General features: G+C 33.2%; 1 protein-coding gene across 3 annotated transcripts in view; it reads right to left on the reverse strand.

Moving 5' to 3' along the window:
* The window catches only part of N4bp2l2 (NEDD4 binding protein 2 like 2), a 165,107-nt gene that overhangs the window by 145,500 nt on the left and 1,202 nt on the right, over nucleotides 1–18,405 (reverse strand). For 2 of the 3 annotated variants that reach the window (XM_013075843.3, XM_004854762.4), the window contains exons 2-6: nucleotides 16,902–18,085; nucleotides 10,167–10,291; nucleotides 5,347–5,435; nucleotides 4,897–4,973; nucleotides 2,149–2,295 (exon numbers count right to left, since the gene is read on the reverse strand). In XM_013075843.3, coding sequence (XP_012931297.2) covers nucleotides 2,149–2,295; nucleotides 4,897–4,973; nucleotides 5,347–5,435; nucleotides 10,167–10,291; nucleotides 16,902–18,085 — 1,622 coding nt within the window. Of the gene's footprint in view, nucleotides 1–1,932; nucleotides 2,296–4,896; nucleotides 4,974–5,346; nucleotides 5,436–10,166; nucleotides 10,292–16,901; nucleotides 18,086–18,405 lie in introns of those variants that run through there. The other variant, XM_087199493.1, reaches the window with a different exon arrangement.

Raw genomic sequence — 18,405 nt, forward strand, 5'->3', positions numbered from 1 at the left:
CTGTTTCTCCCAAAGGCAATCATTTACTTCTTCAAAATAAATTTGGTTGTTATTCAAAAAACTACAGATATACAGTACTATTACTCCTAAATGAAGTTTTATAAACAGAGGGAAAAGAACACATAGTATATCTAATAGTTGCTTCATTTGTCCTCAAATTCAATCCTTTTGTATGATTTTCAAACTGTGCTAACTTACATAATAAACCACTGGGAAAAACATAAGTTCAAATACCAAAATGTATTATTCTAGAAGAAAAATACATAAAAATATTGGATGAAGATGTGTCTGTATATATATATATATATACATATATATACACACATACACGAACCATGAGTTAGTATGCTCTAGTTCCTATTTAGTTAAGATGAACAAATATATACAAACATCATGTATGCTAAACAAGATAAAGCAAGGTAATATTAGAATGTAAATAGCACTAAATAGTACACATAAATAGGTATCACATTCTTATCTTACTAAAGTCAATGTAATAGACTTTGTGGAAAGTAATGTATCTAGTTTTCTGCCTCACAACTTCAAAAGTAATATAAAAATTTTGAAGAACCTTTAAAGTTGAAAAGAATAGCAAAAGATTTTTTAAAAACACATGAAGAACGATTACAGGATTCTGAATAGGCATTTTTTGTGAGACAAGGTCTCCCTATGTAGTTCACAGTGGCCTTGAGCGATGTAGTTCAGGCTGATCTCGAAATCACAGCAAAATATTTCTTTAGTCTTTGATTTGTTCTTTTTATTAGGAAAAAATTCCAGCTAATTACAAAGTGATTTTTTAAAAATTAACCAGCATGATCCTTTATATATTTTACCAGCTATTTCATGACCCTTAAACTTTCTCCTAAAATGCCCCCATTCTGGCCAGGTGTGGTGGTACATTCCTGTAATCCCAGCACATGGGAGGCTGAGGCAGAAGGATCACTACGAGTTCAAGGCCAGCCTGGGCCACACAGTGAGTTCAAGGCCAGCCTGAACTACATAGACCCTCTCTCAAAAAAAAAACTCAAAAAACAAAGTCCACAAAAATCAATTCAAGTGAAAAAACATAATCTAATAAAACTATACAGTGAAAAAAATATAGATGCCATAGAAAAAAATCAGAAACACTATATAGAAGAAATTTTCTTATGGTCAATGATAAGCAACTGTCCAAAATATTTTTAATATTAGAATTATATGGCAGCCACTGGGCATGGTGACACACACCTGTAATCCCAGCACCCAGGAGGCTAAGGCAGGAGGACTGCCATGAGTTCAAGGTCAGCCTTGGCCTATACAGTGAGTTCAAAGCCAACCTTACATAGCAAGACCCTGTCTCAAAAGAAAATAAAAACACCTTCAGTAAGTTGAACAAAGTGAAACATTATGAGAATCACCTGAGGAATTTTTTTTCTAACTATGTAGTGACTTGCCTCTTTATCCCTTCTAGATTTGGCAAATGTCTAGAGATAAGTAGAATTAAGAAGGGTGAGGAATATATATTATGTTATAAACATTCATATATACATGTATATTATGAAGAAAATTTCCCAGGTGATTCATACAGCTACTGTCTAGCATTTGCTGGGGAATTCAATTTACAAGTAAATGATATGCTATTATGGCCTAGAAACAATTTTCTCACACAAATAAGCTGAAACATGATTTCACCTGTATGCGTGGGAAAATCAACTAAGATACCCTGTAATAAGCTACTATGTCTTCCATTTTAGTGATGGAAAAATATCAAAATTTCATGAAAAGTTATATTTAGGTATGAATTATAATAAATTGTTCAATATTATCTATAAAATTAGCTTAAAATCCAATTATACAAAAAAAAAAAAACCTTAGTTCCTATCCGCTCTACTACTCAAGGGTTTTCATAATAACCGAAAGTTTTACCACAAAAGATTATAAAAGCATTTAAAATACAATTTTATATAATTTTATTTGTACTTTAAAATTTAAACAACTTGCTGGGAACATCCTTAGTTAGGCAATGTAGTCGTTTTTATTTGAAACTAAACTTTGAGACAGGCTCACTATATTTTTCAAGAGCAAGCAACAAATGTTAGCTGAAAATAGCCAACTTAATGATTATTTGTAACACAGACTTGATTATGTGAGCCTACAGAGCCTCCCCACCTCTGGCTTCCCTGTGGAGGAGGGAGTCTTTGTGTGCTTTTCTGTGTTGGTTCCACTGAATTCATTACAACAGAGATGGACATTTGATATTCATAACGATCCAACATCTGAGCAATCTTCTTTCGAGACACACCATGTTTATTCCTCCTACCAAAAAAGAAAAGGATTTTAAATCTTTTTTTCTTTTGGAATGTATAGATTTAGAGATTAAATTATTTTAGAGTAGCAGAATACAGATTCAACATAATATTGTGCAAATAAACATTACATGAAATTTCATTTACATCTTACACAGAGATACTCAGATTTGCTGCCTAACTGCAAAATGTTAATTGATTATACCTTCTTCACAAGATCTACTCACTGAGCCTAATGAGCACATTCCCTTTTAATTAAAAAAATCAAATATTATTGGGCTGGGGATTTAGCTCAGTGGTTCCTCCACCTGCCTCACAAGCGCAAGATCCAAGTTCGATCCCCAGTACCAAAAAAAGAAAGAAAAACAAACAAACACTATTAAACAAAAAAAAATGATGAGATAATGTTTTTTGAAAATTGCAGAATGATTGAATAGACACTTAGGACCTGCAAAAAACAAGGTAAAATATCACATTTTAGAAGTTATTTTAGGACAGTTTATATTAAATTCAAACAATTTATTATTTTCAATATTAAATTATTATTGGACACACAATTTGGACATCTCTCACAATCTTGAAGACACAATATACAATGTATGACTATATATATAAAAATTTGAAAAAAGCAAAATAAAATTATGATAGTAAGGCAGAAGCTGTTATGGTAAAACTTAAAGAAAAGTAAAAAAGAGACTACAATTACCAAGTCAAAACAGTAATTAGCTTTACAGGATGAAAAAAAAATTGGGAAGAGGAACATGAAGAGCTTCTGAGTTACTGATAATGTTCTCACAAACAGTGTGTAATTGTGATATAAGAACTTTATTAAGCTGTGCACATATATTTTATGGACTTCTCTGTATATAAGTATATACATATACTTTTATGTATATGAGTTATGACAACAAATAGTTATTTAAAAATTATCTTTGATCTTGAATTGGACAATTTATTATACCCTAATAATTTTCTGTAATTTGACTTGACATGCAAAACACAAAAAGATATTTTATACTTAAACTACAGTTTTCAATTTACTAATGCCAATTCATTTTTCCCAAAAAGGGACCACAAAAAAAACCAATAACTTGGGGCTGGGGATTTAGCTCAGTGGTTTCGCCGCCTGCTGTGCAAGCGCAAGGACCCGAGTTCGATCCCCAGTACCAAAAAAAAAAAAAAAAAACTTTTCAAATGATGTTTCACTCACGATAAATTATAAAGTCCCTCAAAATAAATGAAGCCACAACTGTACATAATTTAATCATTCATTTATCCAGCATAATGCTAATAACTTTAGTTTTTAAATTTTTGTCTTTTCCACCTCAAGTGTGATGCACACAGTAAGGCTGGCAAATAATATCAGATGTTAATATTTATATGTATACCGATATATAAACATATATAAATCAAAAAGAGAAAACAGCCAAAGGAATGAGAGACAAGGGGGAAAGAAATTAGTTGGAGCCCATATACAGAATATTTGCCTAAAGACTGGGGTATTGCTCAGTGGTACAGCATGTGCTTAGCATGTATAAGGTCCTGGGTTCAATCCTTAGCACCAACCCAGGGGAACACAGCTTGAAGCTGGAAGAGGTCAAGCTAAGATGAAGTAAAAAATGGTTTAAAAAACAAGTAGTAATGGCTGCACAACTCTGTGAATATTCTAAAAATCACTGAATTGTATACTTTAAATGAGTGAACTGTACAGTATATTGCAAATTACACCACAATAAAGCTATTACGGGGGGGGGAGGTGAAAAGTGAAGAAGAAAAGATAGGACAGCAATGAATGAGGGAAGAAGGATAAAAGTAAACACACAGACACAGTCTGGACTGAAAAAGTACTAGAAGTCCACAATCTCTCACCAAAACTTGTGAAATCTATTAAACTGTAAAAACTGTTTTCTGTTAATTCAGGTGGCAAGAAACCTAATCATATTTGTACTCATTTGACAGCACAATTTACTCAAAATTAACATTATATTGTGTAGAATCTTTCTTATTTACTTAGACTGAATAGTCACTATGGCTACGGAAATATTAAGATATTTAACTATGATACCCTGCCCCAAGCGCTGGCAGGGAGGATACAACTACATAAATACACTATGTTACTCCTTCCTAAAATCCAAAGAATCTGAACTCCAAAAAATACTGATTCTAAGGATCTTGGTATCGGATTATGGATCTGTAGTAGTAAAAATAGAAAAACAGGAGCAAGATGAAAGCATAAGTAAAAGAGTGATGTGTCTAAAACAGGAAGGAGATGAAGGTGGATGGAAAATGCAACAAAGTAGCTTAGCTAAAAACAGCCAGAGGAAAAAGTTCTAATTTTACCCTTAAAAGTTTCTACCTACACTCAATAACTGTGAAATGTCAAACACATTAAAAATAAGAAACATATTTAACAAGGAAAATTTAATAAAATTTAATAAAGACGCCTAAAAAACTTCTAAGTCAATGTTCCTTTTAATAGAAAGTAAGAAACCATAGTCTCTATACACAAGCAACAAAGATGACAAGCAAAAGCTAGGAAAGAAATTAATCATGTAAAGGTAAAACCAAAGGGTAAGGAAGAAGTAGTCAATAAAAAAATCGAGTGCCTTACTTTTCTAATTCTTCAGGATCAAATTTCCACCAAGTTTCAGGTTCATGAAACTCTACTCTGTATCCTTTTCCTATTGCCTATACAAAGGAAAGGCAGAAAACAAAAACCCAGAGAATCGTTCTTAAAGTAAAAAGAAGGCAGACAGATAAAATTTCATTTAGACAATATTTCTAAATGTCCTCAACCAAGAGAAACCCTACTTTAAAAATAATATAATTTATGAAAATTTTAAGGCTGCATAACTAGATAAATACCAATTATTATCCTCAAGTCCAGGAAGAAATAACAAAATGAGTATATTTATTCCTTAATATGCACCATTCCCAATTCTTAAAAAAACCAAAAAATTTCTTTAGAACAAAGACAAATGTTTTCATAGAGATCAAATTAAGAACAAAAACTTCAGAACATGAAAAAGTTGACAAGAATAAAAAATAGATTAATATTTACCATTTCCACATACGGTTTCATTTCCCAAGCTTGTGTATTAGTGTTGTCTATTATAACTGGAGACCTCCCCTGATCAATAGCTTGTTTTGCTGAAATTAAAAAAAAAATTAAAAAGATAAAAAATATAACTATTAAAGTACACAAAATAAAATTCAAATATTCATTAAGAATTATTCAACATCTCTGTCTTTAAATCCAAAACTTTACAATCTCTTGAGTCAATGTCATAAAAAACAAAGACTGCAGTAGAATAAAAGGGAATTAAGAAACATAAGCAATTCCACATGTATTCTCTAGCCTGGATGCTGGTTTTGACAAACTAGCTGCAAAAGACATTTTGGGGACATTTTATTTATTAATTTACAGCTAACGAAGCCTTCAAGCAAAAGCTAAATTTCATTTATAGGAAATAGAGAAAAGAATGGAACAAGTTACAATAGACTCAGGTTATGAAAAAAGGTAAAAATTACTGACACAGAAAGACTGTTAAATGAAAACAAGTTGTGAGGCAACAGTCAAATATTATCTTAATTAGTTCAAAATATGGAAGGAGAAGGAAGATTTACTAACATATTGTGTTTATCTATAAATGGGAACATTTGTGCTTTTGAAATAAGAAAAAATTTATATATTTAAAAAGTTACAGATTTATCATTTTTTACCAAAAAATCTTCATATACCAGATAGTTAAATACCACAGTTCAAATGATTGCAGATTTCTTAGGACTTCCAGCTCAAAGAGGAGCTGGAAGGAGAATGGAACTTTACTAAAATTTCCCTATTCCAATGCCATTTCTTCTACCATAACGTGAGAATCACTGTCACAGCAAGCCACTGTGAATGACAAGAGTAGGTATACACCTCAGGTATATCACATAAGAAAAATAATTATAAACTTCTGATAAAATGTAAAAGGCCAAGGCAAAATGCAATGATAGTAATATTTTCTTGGGACTTAGAATTCACTTTGGCAGTGATAGGAATTGAACTCAGGACCTCTTCTTTGCTAGGCAAGCATTCTCCCACTGAATTATGGCTACAGCCCTGGAACTTAGAATTCAAACTATTAGATTCAACACAATGAAAACATCCATACAGATGTCTGAGGGAGACAAAATTCTACATGTTCAGTAATGACAATGGTGGAATACATATTTGGGAGATGATGTTTCTAAATATAAAAAATTCAGAGGGCCAGGGATTTAGCTCAGTGGTTCTACCGCCTGCCTCACAAGTGCAAGGTCCTGAGTTCAATCCCCGGTACCAAAAAAATTTCAGAAATCAGTTTACAAATAGGTGTTATCAATTAATGCTGGCTTGCTGCTAGCAACAAGATGCTATCATCTCTCCCTATTCTATCTCCAATCACTTAAAAGTTTTAGTAAATAGTTTTCTTAATGTCTGATAGTTAGACTTACACATTCAAGGAACTGTTCCTGAGGAGTAGCTTATTAACCAAATGAATCTGATTTATGTGTGGGGAGATTATCCCCTTTCCACAAATAATCATTTTCTAATACCACAGTTCAATGTAGCTCTACAAGACTAGAGCTCCTAAGGAAACCATTTGAATACCAAACAAGAGTGGTTTTCTTAAACAAATTAATACCATACTAGAATGACACCTTGGAGACATTTTCAAGCTATAAATGTTTTAAAAATAATTAAGATTATTTCAGTAATAAACATGAAGAAAACAGATTTTCTCAGAATGGTGACTGAAATTTAAAGCTATTCAGTAAGTGTTGAAAAGAGCAATTTACATCCTGGATAATATGCTTATAACTACCAAAATGTCTAATGAGTACAGTGTGGTACATGCTTGTAATCACAGGTACTCAAGAGGCTGTGGCAAAAGGACAGCAAATGCAGGGCTAGCTTAGACAACTCAGCAAAAACCCTTAGTCAAAAAATAAAAAAGAGGGCGGGGATTTAGCTCAGTGGTGCTGCACCTGTCTCACAAGCCCAAGATCCTGAGTTTGATCACCAGTATCACAAAAAAAAGTAGCAAAAAATAAAAAAGGCTGGAGATGTAGCTCAGTGGTGGAATTCCACTGGCTTCAATTCCCAGTACCACCAACACACACACAAACCCTCTAATGATTGCTAGATATGATTACCTTGAAAAGGTTTACTTTTGTTATACTGAAAAGAAAACCAATACTGCAGTTTATCCAGAAATCTCCATTACATTTAGCAAGTATAAATAATGCATACAGCATAGATATTTTAATGAAATATTCTTTATTCATTCCATTTATCACTGAATCTTTCCTTTTTTAACTTTAGGCCAATAACTCCAAACACTTTTGAAATTGTAACATCATCATTATTTGAGCTGTTCAACAATGTTCTATGGCATTAAAATACAAAAAGAATTTTTTTGAGATTTTTATGCCACCCTCAAATATATTTGGAGAAATCCTAGACTGTCACATAATCAACATAGATTAAATATCTCCTATGTGAAATGCTTGAGACCAGAAATGTTCAGATTTCAGAGATTTCAGATTTTGGAATACTGGCACAGACTTTATAGGTTGGACATCCCTTAACTGAAAAAATCTGAAATGCAGTGCCAGTGATTTAGCTCAGTGGTTCCGCCACCTGCCTCGCAAGCGCAAGGTCCCAAGTTCGATCCCCGGTACCAAAAAAAAAATAGTTTCATCTACCAGAGTATTCTGCATTTCAGATTTTTACAAAAAACAAAAAAGTTTCATCTATTAGAGCATTATGCATTTCAGATTTTTACCAAAAAAATAAAATAGTTTCATCTACTAGAGCATTTTGCATTTCAGATTTTTACCAAACAACAAAAAAAAATAGTTTCATATATGAGAGCATTTTGCATTTCAGATTTTTTTCTTTGGAACCGGGGACTGAATTCGGGACCTTGCGCTTGCGAGGCAGGCGGCGGAACCACTGAGCTAAATCGCCCGCCCTGCTGAAACTTTTTGAATGCCAATGGAACACTCATACAGTTTCACATTTCGGAGCATTTGAGATTTCAGAATTTTAGATAAAAGATGATCAAACTTACTTGTTAGACTTACCATACATTAAGCATTCCTGTGAAACCATAAACTGTAACACAGTGAAAACTTTTATTTAAAAATATCCTTACTGAAAATTCTTACTCTAAAAATTGACAATCAAAAAGAAAAGCAATCACAGTTTTTCCTGTATACATTATTATACTTTATAGCTACCTAGTTGATAGCTTTAGTTGAAAGGAAGTTCTTCATTCCGGAAGAACTGTAGCTACTAAATACGGAAGGAATGACAGTTCTAGAAAAATCACCATTTTAAGAAATCACCTGATTTAGGAAACAATTTATCGATGGATAAACCCATCAGATTAAAGTCGATAGGGAGGTTGGAAGAACAGGATAGGATGTCCCTTGGAAGCTACTTATCAACTTTATCATCACTAAGAGTGGCACAACTAAATATTTGCTTGTCCTATCCCTTCTTGCCCCTCAAAAGAGTTGAACCTAATCCAGCTTCCAGTATACAATTAATTTCCATTTACAGAAAATATAGGAAAAAGAGAAGCAAGTTAAAGAGCTACCAAAACAACTTTAGGATATAGAACAAACAACCTAGAACAGTGCAACAATAGTGTCAAGATTTAAAAAGGGAAAACTGCTATAGATTAATATAATTGAAAGAAACATAAAAGCAAATCTATTTTGAGGACTTTGGATTCTAATTCAAACTGAACTGTAAAAAGAAATTAAAGCAAGATGGGATATCCGATTACATACTGGGTTATATAATGCTAAGAAATTGTTACGTGCGATAACAGCACTGCATTTAAATAAGATGTGGTTAAGATGGTTAATAACAAATGCATAAAGTAAAATGACTAGAATTTGCTTTTAAATCCTTCAGCAAATTAAAAAGCGAGGGCAATAAAAATAAAAATGATACATTGGCTACATTTTAAGATTTTCGTAATTTATAATTTTTTTTTTTTGGTACTGGGGATCAAACTCATGACCTTGCACTTGACAGGCAGGCTCAGTGCCACTGAGCTAAATCCCTGGCCCGGTAACTAATTCTATGTGATGGTTATGAGATACATTATATTCTCTGCAATCTAAGTTTAAAATTTCTCATATTATTTGTTAATCAATTCATTCACCTTTAAAAAATAACATAGTGTATACATTTATTTACATAGTTTTGGATCACTGGTTTTCAAATCTGACTAGACATTAGAACTTAAAAAAAAAAAAAACCAAACCTTAGGCCCCAGTCTAAATCAATTAAATCAGAATCTCTGGGGCTGAAGCCCAAGGACAAGTGTTTTTAAGAGGTCCTCAAGTGATTTAAAAGTACAGCCAGGGTTAAGAACCACTGTTCACAGTGAAATGACCCACGTTCTCTAAAAAATGTATTAAGACAACAATGTCAAGGAGGAAAATTTTTAATATTTACAGGCACTATATTATTAAGACTTGGAAAACATTAGCATAATTTTCAGAAAAAATAACTTTTCAATTTATTCATGAGGTATGAAATAAACCCTATCAAACATCCCATACCTGTATTATTTTACCAGCTTATACTGGTATACTATTTACAGTTTACAAAATGTTTTATCTAAATTCACTGACTCTCATAACAAACTTGATCAGGTAGGGCATGTGTAACTATTAATCATCTCTTGTAGAAGAAGAAATTGGAACTCAAAGCCATTTAAATGACTTGCCAAAGTCACTGTGCTGGTAAAAGTCTAAGTCAAGACTAAAACCTAGGTTTTTTTCTGACACCTAGTCAAATATTTATCCCAGCAGATTTGGCCCAAAACAAACCTCTGCTCTGGTTCCAGTCATGAGCATCACCAAGTTGATTAACATTATACCTGTACCCATCTTGATGGTGAAAATAGTCATCAGTGCTGAACACAATGCCATCACGACTCTGACCAAGCAGAATTCTGTTAATAAAAGAAACCATACAGATTATCATTTATAAAATCAATAACCACCAAAAAATACACCACATCGAAAAGATTAAATAAAATTTTGGGTACTTATCCTTAAGTACTGTATATTACAAGCAGAATAGCACAGAGGCTGAACAATTTTTAAAAGCTCTCAAGTTTCAAATATCAGTTCATACTCAAAGCTACACAATTACAGCCAGGATTAAAAACTTTTTAAGTGAACATTATTCTTGCAACTTTAAAAAAATACTCTTTATCCAACCTCAAACCAATGTCAACTTATTCATGTTCTAATTTTAGTGTGTCTGTATTTGGTGTTTAAGAAGCCTCAATCTGGTGCAACAGGAAACCTAAAAAGGAACTAAGATTAAGCAAACAATTCATCTGGGAGAAACCATTATTTGACCCAAGACAATTTGGTAAATTCATTTCAATAAAGCATAAGGATAATATAACCCACGTTAGAGTCAGAAAAAGTCACACAACCTGTGATCTTCTAAAGCATAATCAAACTTTAAACCAGATGTGGTGGCATACTCCTGTAATCCCAGCACTTGGGAAGCTGAGGCAGGAGGATCACCGTGAGTTCAAGGCCAGTCTGAACTACATATCAAGACCCTGTGTCAAAAAACCAAAACCAAAAAAACCCAAAAAACAAAAACCTTTAAATTTTTAGAGATTAAATCACTAAATGAAACTAATTACAAAAAACCAAATCAAAACTAAATTCTCAGAGCAGGTCAACACTAATCAAACTTTGTTTTTAAAATGATACCACCTTAAATTTCAGAGTATAGTGCATTCAGAGCATCAGAGAATTCCCAGAACTGATCACTCAGGAAAGAAAAAAATTGGAAGGGAAAATACAGTAAGATAACAATTCGGATCCAACGAAAACAATTTTACTGTTTTCACTTCTCTCCCTCAACTATTAAGCAATTAATTGGATATGATTCCATAATTGTGAAAGAGTTTGGAGAGTGGATGGTTGTTAGTAGAAGGGACTGAGAGAAAAAAATTGTCCTGGGATAATTCAAGAATACTTACTTCCTACTAAACAGTAATAGTAAGGAATTCAATTACATATTAAGATAACAAACATCATCTCTCCCTCTCCGAGCTCATAATAAAAATATACATTTTTCTAAAAAAAATAAAATCATGTGAGCTCATAATAAAAATATACATTTTTCTAAAATAAAAATCATGTATCAAAAAAATTTAAATACATATTTCCACTTACAGAGTTATAGTTCAAAATACTTCAAACAAACCAAATGAAAGATATTGGTTTGGGTTGTCTGCTTCTTTTGGATTTCAGTTAAGCAGCCATGATTTTTCCCAAAATGTATCTAACATTTTGGACACCATATTAGCTTAAACACATAACATAGAATATAAAAAAAAAGCCATGGTATCAGCATTCTAAACCAGAGGTCAATCACTCAAAAAGAGATTTTGATCATAACTAGCCACATAATACATAATTATATTCAACAGTACCAGAAATCTAAAAAGCATTTTTCCCAGATACCTGATGCTTCCCTCTTTTTTCCTCTGCTGCCTTATTGGCAGGTGAATTTTAAGATAGTAATAATACCATTTTACATGAGTATAGTGTTTATATGCAAGAAAGAGTTTAAATTCTCCAAATTAAAAAATAAAAAAGAGAAGAAAGTAAATCAATTTTTATCATCAAACCAGGTCAACATCAAGCATGAATAAATCTCTCTAAGACCTTTTTCTTTTCTGTGTGGTGCTGGGGACTGAATTCAAGGCCTTCACACTGAGTTACATCCTCACCCTCCCCTTTTTGGAGGTCTCATTAAATTAGAAAATTTCCCAAGCTGAGCTCAAACTTCTCAGCCTCCTGCCTCAGCCTCCCAGACTGCTGGGATTATAAAATGCGTGCTACCTTGTCCGGCTTAAGATCATCTTCTCAAATATGAATGTTTAAATTTTAAGAACTTTATTACAATAAAAAATACACTGTCATGGGCCAGAGATTTAGCTCAGTGGTTCTGCCATCTGCCTCACAAGTATAAGGTCCCGAATTCGATCCCCAGTACCAAAAAAACCCCCCAAAACAAAAAACACTGTCATGCCATTAATCCTCCTCAAAATACTCTTCCTCATTTCAAACACTTATCCAGTTTTTCTTGTCACTTTCTGGAGCAGTTCTGGAAGTTTCTTTTCATGAATGTCACTAGTTGTGCCATAGTGGCTGCCTTGAAGACCTGTATTAGTTCAAAACATTTACCTCTCATGGTCATTTGACTTTGGGGAACAGCTAGAAACCACATGGTACCAGAAATAGTGAATAAAACGGATGAGGTTTTTATAAGCTTGCCTTTCTGAAGGATGATACTCAGCAGCAACATTCACTATATATTTTATCAGAACTCATAAAGACACTCTTGAAACAGGACTTCTAGAACTGCTTCAGAAAGTGGCAAGATGCCCGGCATGGTGACATATGCCTGTAATCCCAGCACAAAGACTCCCCCAAATTCAAGGCCAATCTAGGCTACATAGTGAATTCAAGGCCAGCCTGAACTACATAGCCACATACTCTCTCAAAAAACAAAACAAAAAAACAAAGTGGCAAGAACGATGGGATAAGAGTGTTAAAGCAAAAGGATGTTGGGGATTATTTTGAGGGGAACTAATGGCAATGTGTCTTTTACTGTAATAAATTTGTATTTAAACAATCACTGTATATTCCAATCACTCCTTGAATATAAATTATAACTATAGTAAATAAGTTTAGCTCAGAGATACTTTTCTCACAAAGACTGAATGTTGTCTTTTCCAAGTTCACGGAATTATCTCAAAATATGTAGCTTTATTTTGAGAACTTAAAAAAATACCTAATGAATTTAGGGATATCCGATGACATACCAAGCATCTGAAACAAAATTAAATATTTAAGAAAATTTGTATTTTCAATGGAGGGGAGTACTGGAGATTGAATGCTGGGCTTTGGCACTGAGCTACATCCCTTTTTTCCTCTTCTTTTGAAACAGGGTCTTACTAGGGCTGGGGATTTAGCTCAGTGGCACCACGCCCATCTTGCAAGCAGAGTCCTGCCTGAGTTCGCTCCTCGGTACCAAAAAACAAACAAACCAAGACAGAGTCCTACTAAGGCTGGGCTCAAAGTTTTGATCCTCTTGCCTCAGTGTCTCAGTGCTGGTTTTACAGGCAACGCACCACACCACACCTGCCAAATTATGACAATTTGATATTAAACAAATCTAGGAAAGAAAATAAATTCTAAAGTAAGGCCACCACAGTTACATAAATAACAGTGGAAAAGCAAATATAAAGGATCCTTGCTTCAAGGTAGTCTCAGTCCCGCAGAATCCCCTCCCCTGGAATGATTGGCTAGATTTAGTCACTAGTTTCTAAGGAATAGAATATGGCACGGATGATGAGATGTCACTTCCAAGATTACCAAAAACAAAATAAAAAAACCAAAAAAGCATTATCTATTTCAATCTCATCTTTGTATGCTTTCTTGCACACTTTGAAAGATATGGTACTGTCATATGAATGGAGAGAGGCCCAAGGAAGGCCTCCAGGCTTCAAAAACAATGAATTGAGGCCTTCAAACCAAGATAGCTCACAAAGAATCAGACTGTTTCCAACTCAAGCCCTCTCTGATAACACCTTGATTACAGAATTTTGAGTCCTTGAACCAGAGGAAGGGATTTTAAACATACTTAGATTCCTATAGAAACTGTGGGGAAATAAATATTCGTTGCAGGGTCATGAATAACTAATACACTCTGTACTTATAATTTCTCACCTAAGTAACAGATGGGCCTTGTTCCTAAGAAAAGACGTATGTGAGAGTTCATTTCACTTTTTAAAAATTCCTATGAGCTGCATATTATTTTAATACAACCATGTGCACTTAAAATTGGAAATGATGTCAAAGAAACAGCAACAACTAATACTTTATGAACCCTTTACCTCCTATTTACTGAGTAGCTTTGCATACCCCTAATCCAAGACTATTACATCTAGGCACTTCACTCTCTAAACACTCCTTTAATTAGGAAGAAAGAGAACAAAATGAGGAAAGGTAAATCTTTCCTCTGGTTTTAAACTGAGATCTCCCTCCTCCAAATAAGGAGGGAAAAATCTTCCACATTTCTTAAAACTATGATAAGTATATTATCAGTTCCTATGCCTGCTGTAACAAATTACCACAAACTTGGTGGCTTGACACAAAAACACCTTATTATCTTACAATTCTGAGGGTTAGTAATCCAAAATCATATTCACTGGGCTAAAAATAAGGTGTGTACAAGCCTGGATTCCTTTTGAACTCAAAGAGAATCTGTTTCTTTATTTTTCTAGCTTCTAAAGGCTATATATACACCTAGGTTTGTAGGTCCTGTAGCAGTAAGAACAAAGCCACCAATGCAGCATTTTCTTTCCTGACTTCTGCTTCTGTCTTTACATCTCTTTCTGACTCTGATCTTCCTGCTTTCTGCATATTAAGAACCTTTGTAATTATATTGGGCCTATCCATATAATCACTTCGTGAAAAAATCTTCAAATTAATCACATTTATCTACAAGTCTCTTTTACCTTATAAAGTAACATGTATAGATCTTAGAGATTAGACATGGACATCTTTGGGGAGCCATCATTTATCCTATTTTGCTCAAATTCTCAAATAATGCAACAAAAAACTCCATAGATTCTTTTTCTTTTTAAAAAACTTTTAACTCTTTATCCATCTGGAATTTATTTTTGTGAATCATCTATGGCAGGGTTTTAAATATTTTCTTCTAAACTGATAGTCAAATGTCTAATTACCATTTATTAAACATTTTTTCCTACTGATATAAAATGCTATTCCAATATATACTACATTTACAAAATCCTCTTATATCTAGGCTTATTTCTTGTTTTTCTTGAATTCTCTAATCTTATTTATCTGTTCTGCCAATCAGCCTGAAATAGAAAAGGAGACCCTGCCTCAAAAAAGCAACAACAAAATTTCAAATTCCTGTTCATATTTACATTGTAAACAGAACACTGATGTACTTGAATATATTTGTGCAGTTGTGAAAAACAGCTCATAGAAAGCAAATCAAATTCTTTGTAGGTTTTTTTTTTTTTTAATTATTTTTGAGACAAGGTCTTGCTATATAGTTTGGGCTGGCCTTGAACTCATGATGTAGCTCAGGCTGGCCTTGAACTTGTAGCGATCCTCCTGTTTCAGCCTCCCAAGTGCTGTATTACAGGTGTGCAGCTTCTTCGCAGTTTATGTAGAATTTATGCCACAAAGAGAAAATTTATTTGGTATGTTTAGGTTAGGAACTGTTTTGCAAATTTATACTTACTTAGGAGAAGATCTAAATCTGAAGAAAAATTTCTTCAGAAAAAAGAAATTAGAGACGGATTTAATGTATGACATAAACATTTCAAGCCAGATTACAAAGTATGATCTTTGAATTTAAATTTTGATCTTTGCAATTTTTATTCTTCCTTAGTGAGGATTCTGTAATGATGAAATTTCAACTCTTTAAAAAGAGCGAGGCTGCTTCACAAACATGGACAGTCTTCAAAATTAGTATATGAATATAAAATAAATATTGAAAATAAATACTGATATTTGGAAACTGCATCAAGGGGTCTGACAGAATCATTTGACTAGAAGTAGGTATAGAAGAAATATAAAAAAGAAATGTCAGGTTTAAGACAACATATTGGAATATGTTGAAACTATAGGTGAATAAAGTAGTGGTAATTCGATAGAATTTCAAGGAGAATTAACTGTACTGGGGATAATAGGATGATTATATGTAATATATGTATTTACTTGAGGAATAGGTATATGACTTAAGAATGGAAGTTTAATTCCAACTATTTCCATTTGTGTTGTGATTCACAATTTTAGAGTACTTTAATATATAAAAATTTTGTGACATGGGTTGTATTTTATACGATCTACAGCTACAAGAAGAAGTTCAGGTTAACTTAGAAGTTACAAAAAAAAGAGATCAAGCTAGGTAAAAATGATGTTTTTAACATGCCTTCATTCAATGATATGAACAGGACACAGTGCTTATTAACATTTTCAAAATTCCTTAAGTTGTAAAAATAATTCCAGAAAAATAAGTATCATTCATTCAACTATCAGGCAGCAAAATATGCCCAAGGTCACAAAGTGAAATAAGTCAAAGCCCAAGCCTTCTAAGACTACACTTGATATTAGCCAAAAGGCCAAGAAGCTATAAGCCTTCTTAAGACTAAATCCAACTTTTCTTAAATAGCTGACCTAAGAGGGAAGGCTAGCAAAGTTCTCAAGCTGCATTTGCTTTCATCACTGTCATAATTAAACATGGTGTATCTATTTTTAAAGCTCGTAACAGAATCTTAAATAGAAACATACATGACAATTCTCCCTCCCCTATCGAAAATCTTTTCAAAATATTTATACTCCCAGGTGCCATTCTCAAATACTGTACAGTATAATAAAATATTTTCTTCTACTAGAAACATGAAAACATGTCATGATTACAAATCATTTATATTTTTAAATAAAAAATTACCAAGCACTCACTTGGTATTCTTTACTTACCTAGACAATGTTGTTTTCCCAGAACCAGGCAGACCTCTTAATAGAATAAGTAATTTCTGCAATTTATTTAACTTTTCTTCTTGAAACTGCTGGTTCACAAACCTGTCCATTCCATTATGCTTGTCCATAGGAGGCTCTTTCCAGCTTCTTTCTCTGATTTCACATAAACCGTTACTCACATATCCATCTTGCACACTATAGCCACTTCTAGGGGGATGAAGACTATTGCTATTCTCACTACAGTCAGTATATTCATTGTTCTGATCAAAAGTCAAACAATTCCAGTTAACATGACAACTATTTACATCATACCCATTTTGAATCTGATAGTCATCTTGAGCATGGAAAATACTTGGTGATGGATTTGGTGGAGCACTAAATCTTTGAATATTTAAATGATAGTTAAAACTGGGAAGAGGAGGACCATGGGGCACTATGAAAGGATGCACTGATTCCCATTCAGGCCTGAAGGAAGTAAATGAAGTATCACAAAATGTAGGTATCACTTGTCCATCATAGGTATATTTGCCTGGCTCATTGCCCAAGTACTGCTGATAACCACAATGTGACTGAAGAGCACTATTAAGATCTTTAGTTGCTTCATCAGATCTTAAGACATCATTATTACAGCCCTCATAATACGGAAGAAGTTGTTCCTGAGATGGTTCAGATTCCTTACAACTGACTTCTGAATTATCTTTTTCATTTTCGAGTTCTTCAATTTCTTTGTAAAACTGTGATAATTCAGTGTCAATCTCTAATTTTTTGGTGTAAAATTTCCGTTTCTTTTCTTGTCTTCCTTTGCCATTTGTATCATTGTGAGTGTCTGTCTCATTCCTTCTTTCATTACATTTCTTTTTCTCTGGGGGTTTGTAAATGGGTCCTATAAATGCTTTACTTGTACTATATATTTCATCATCTGTTGATACTAATGGAGATTTTCCATGCTGTAAAATTTGTGAACCAATAGATTCAATAACATCTAGTCTATTACAAGGCATCTCATTACGCAAAGGTTTCTGCAAATCTGTAGTTTGGGTTTTGTCCTCCTGAAGAAAATCAGCACTGCTACGATGTGGGAAAATATAAGCTTTGGTGGCTGACTTCAATTTTTTATAGCATGGTTCATTTGTTAGTTCTTTTCCAGGTCCCAAGAACTTAGCTTCAATTTCACCATAAGGCATCTAAGGAGTAAATAAATCACACAATAATTAAAGAATATTTAAAAAAATATAAACAAATATTTCCTCATAAAGAATTAGAAAAAGACAATTCAACTGATCAAGTATTCAATAGTAACATCTCTCAAAATACGAGAGTCAAATTGTAATTTTATTACCACTTACTATTTAAGCGTCACAACGATTTATGGGTTGGGTCTCACTAAAGTTAACACCCTTTTAAAAAATAAGTATCTTTAAACAATCTATTTCTGAATTGAGCATTAAGAACGTCAGTTTGGAGAGATGAGTCAATAACCCATATTTTGATGATACAGATACAC

Source organism: Heterocephalus glaber, unplaced genomic scaffold, assembly GCF_053883595.1.
Source record: "Heterocephalus glaber isolate CG9 unplaced genomic scaffold, H.glaber_assembly_v1.0 deba00001720, whole genome shotgun sequence".
Lineage (NCBI taxonomy): Eukaryota > Metazoa > Chordata > Mammalia > Rodentia > Bathyergidae > Heterocephalus > Heterocephalus glaber.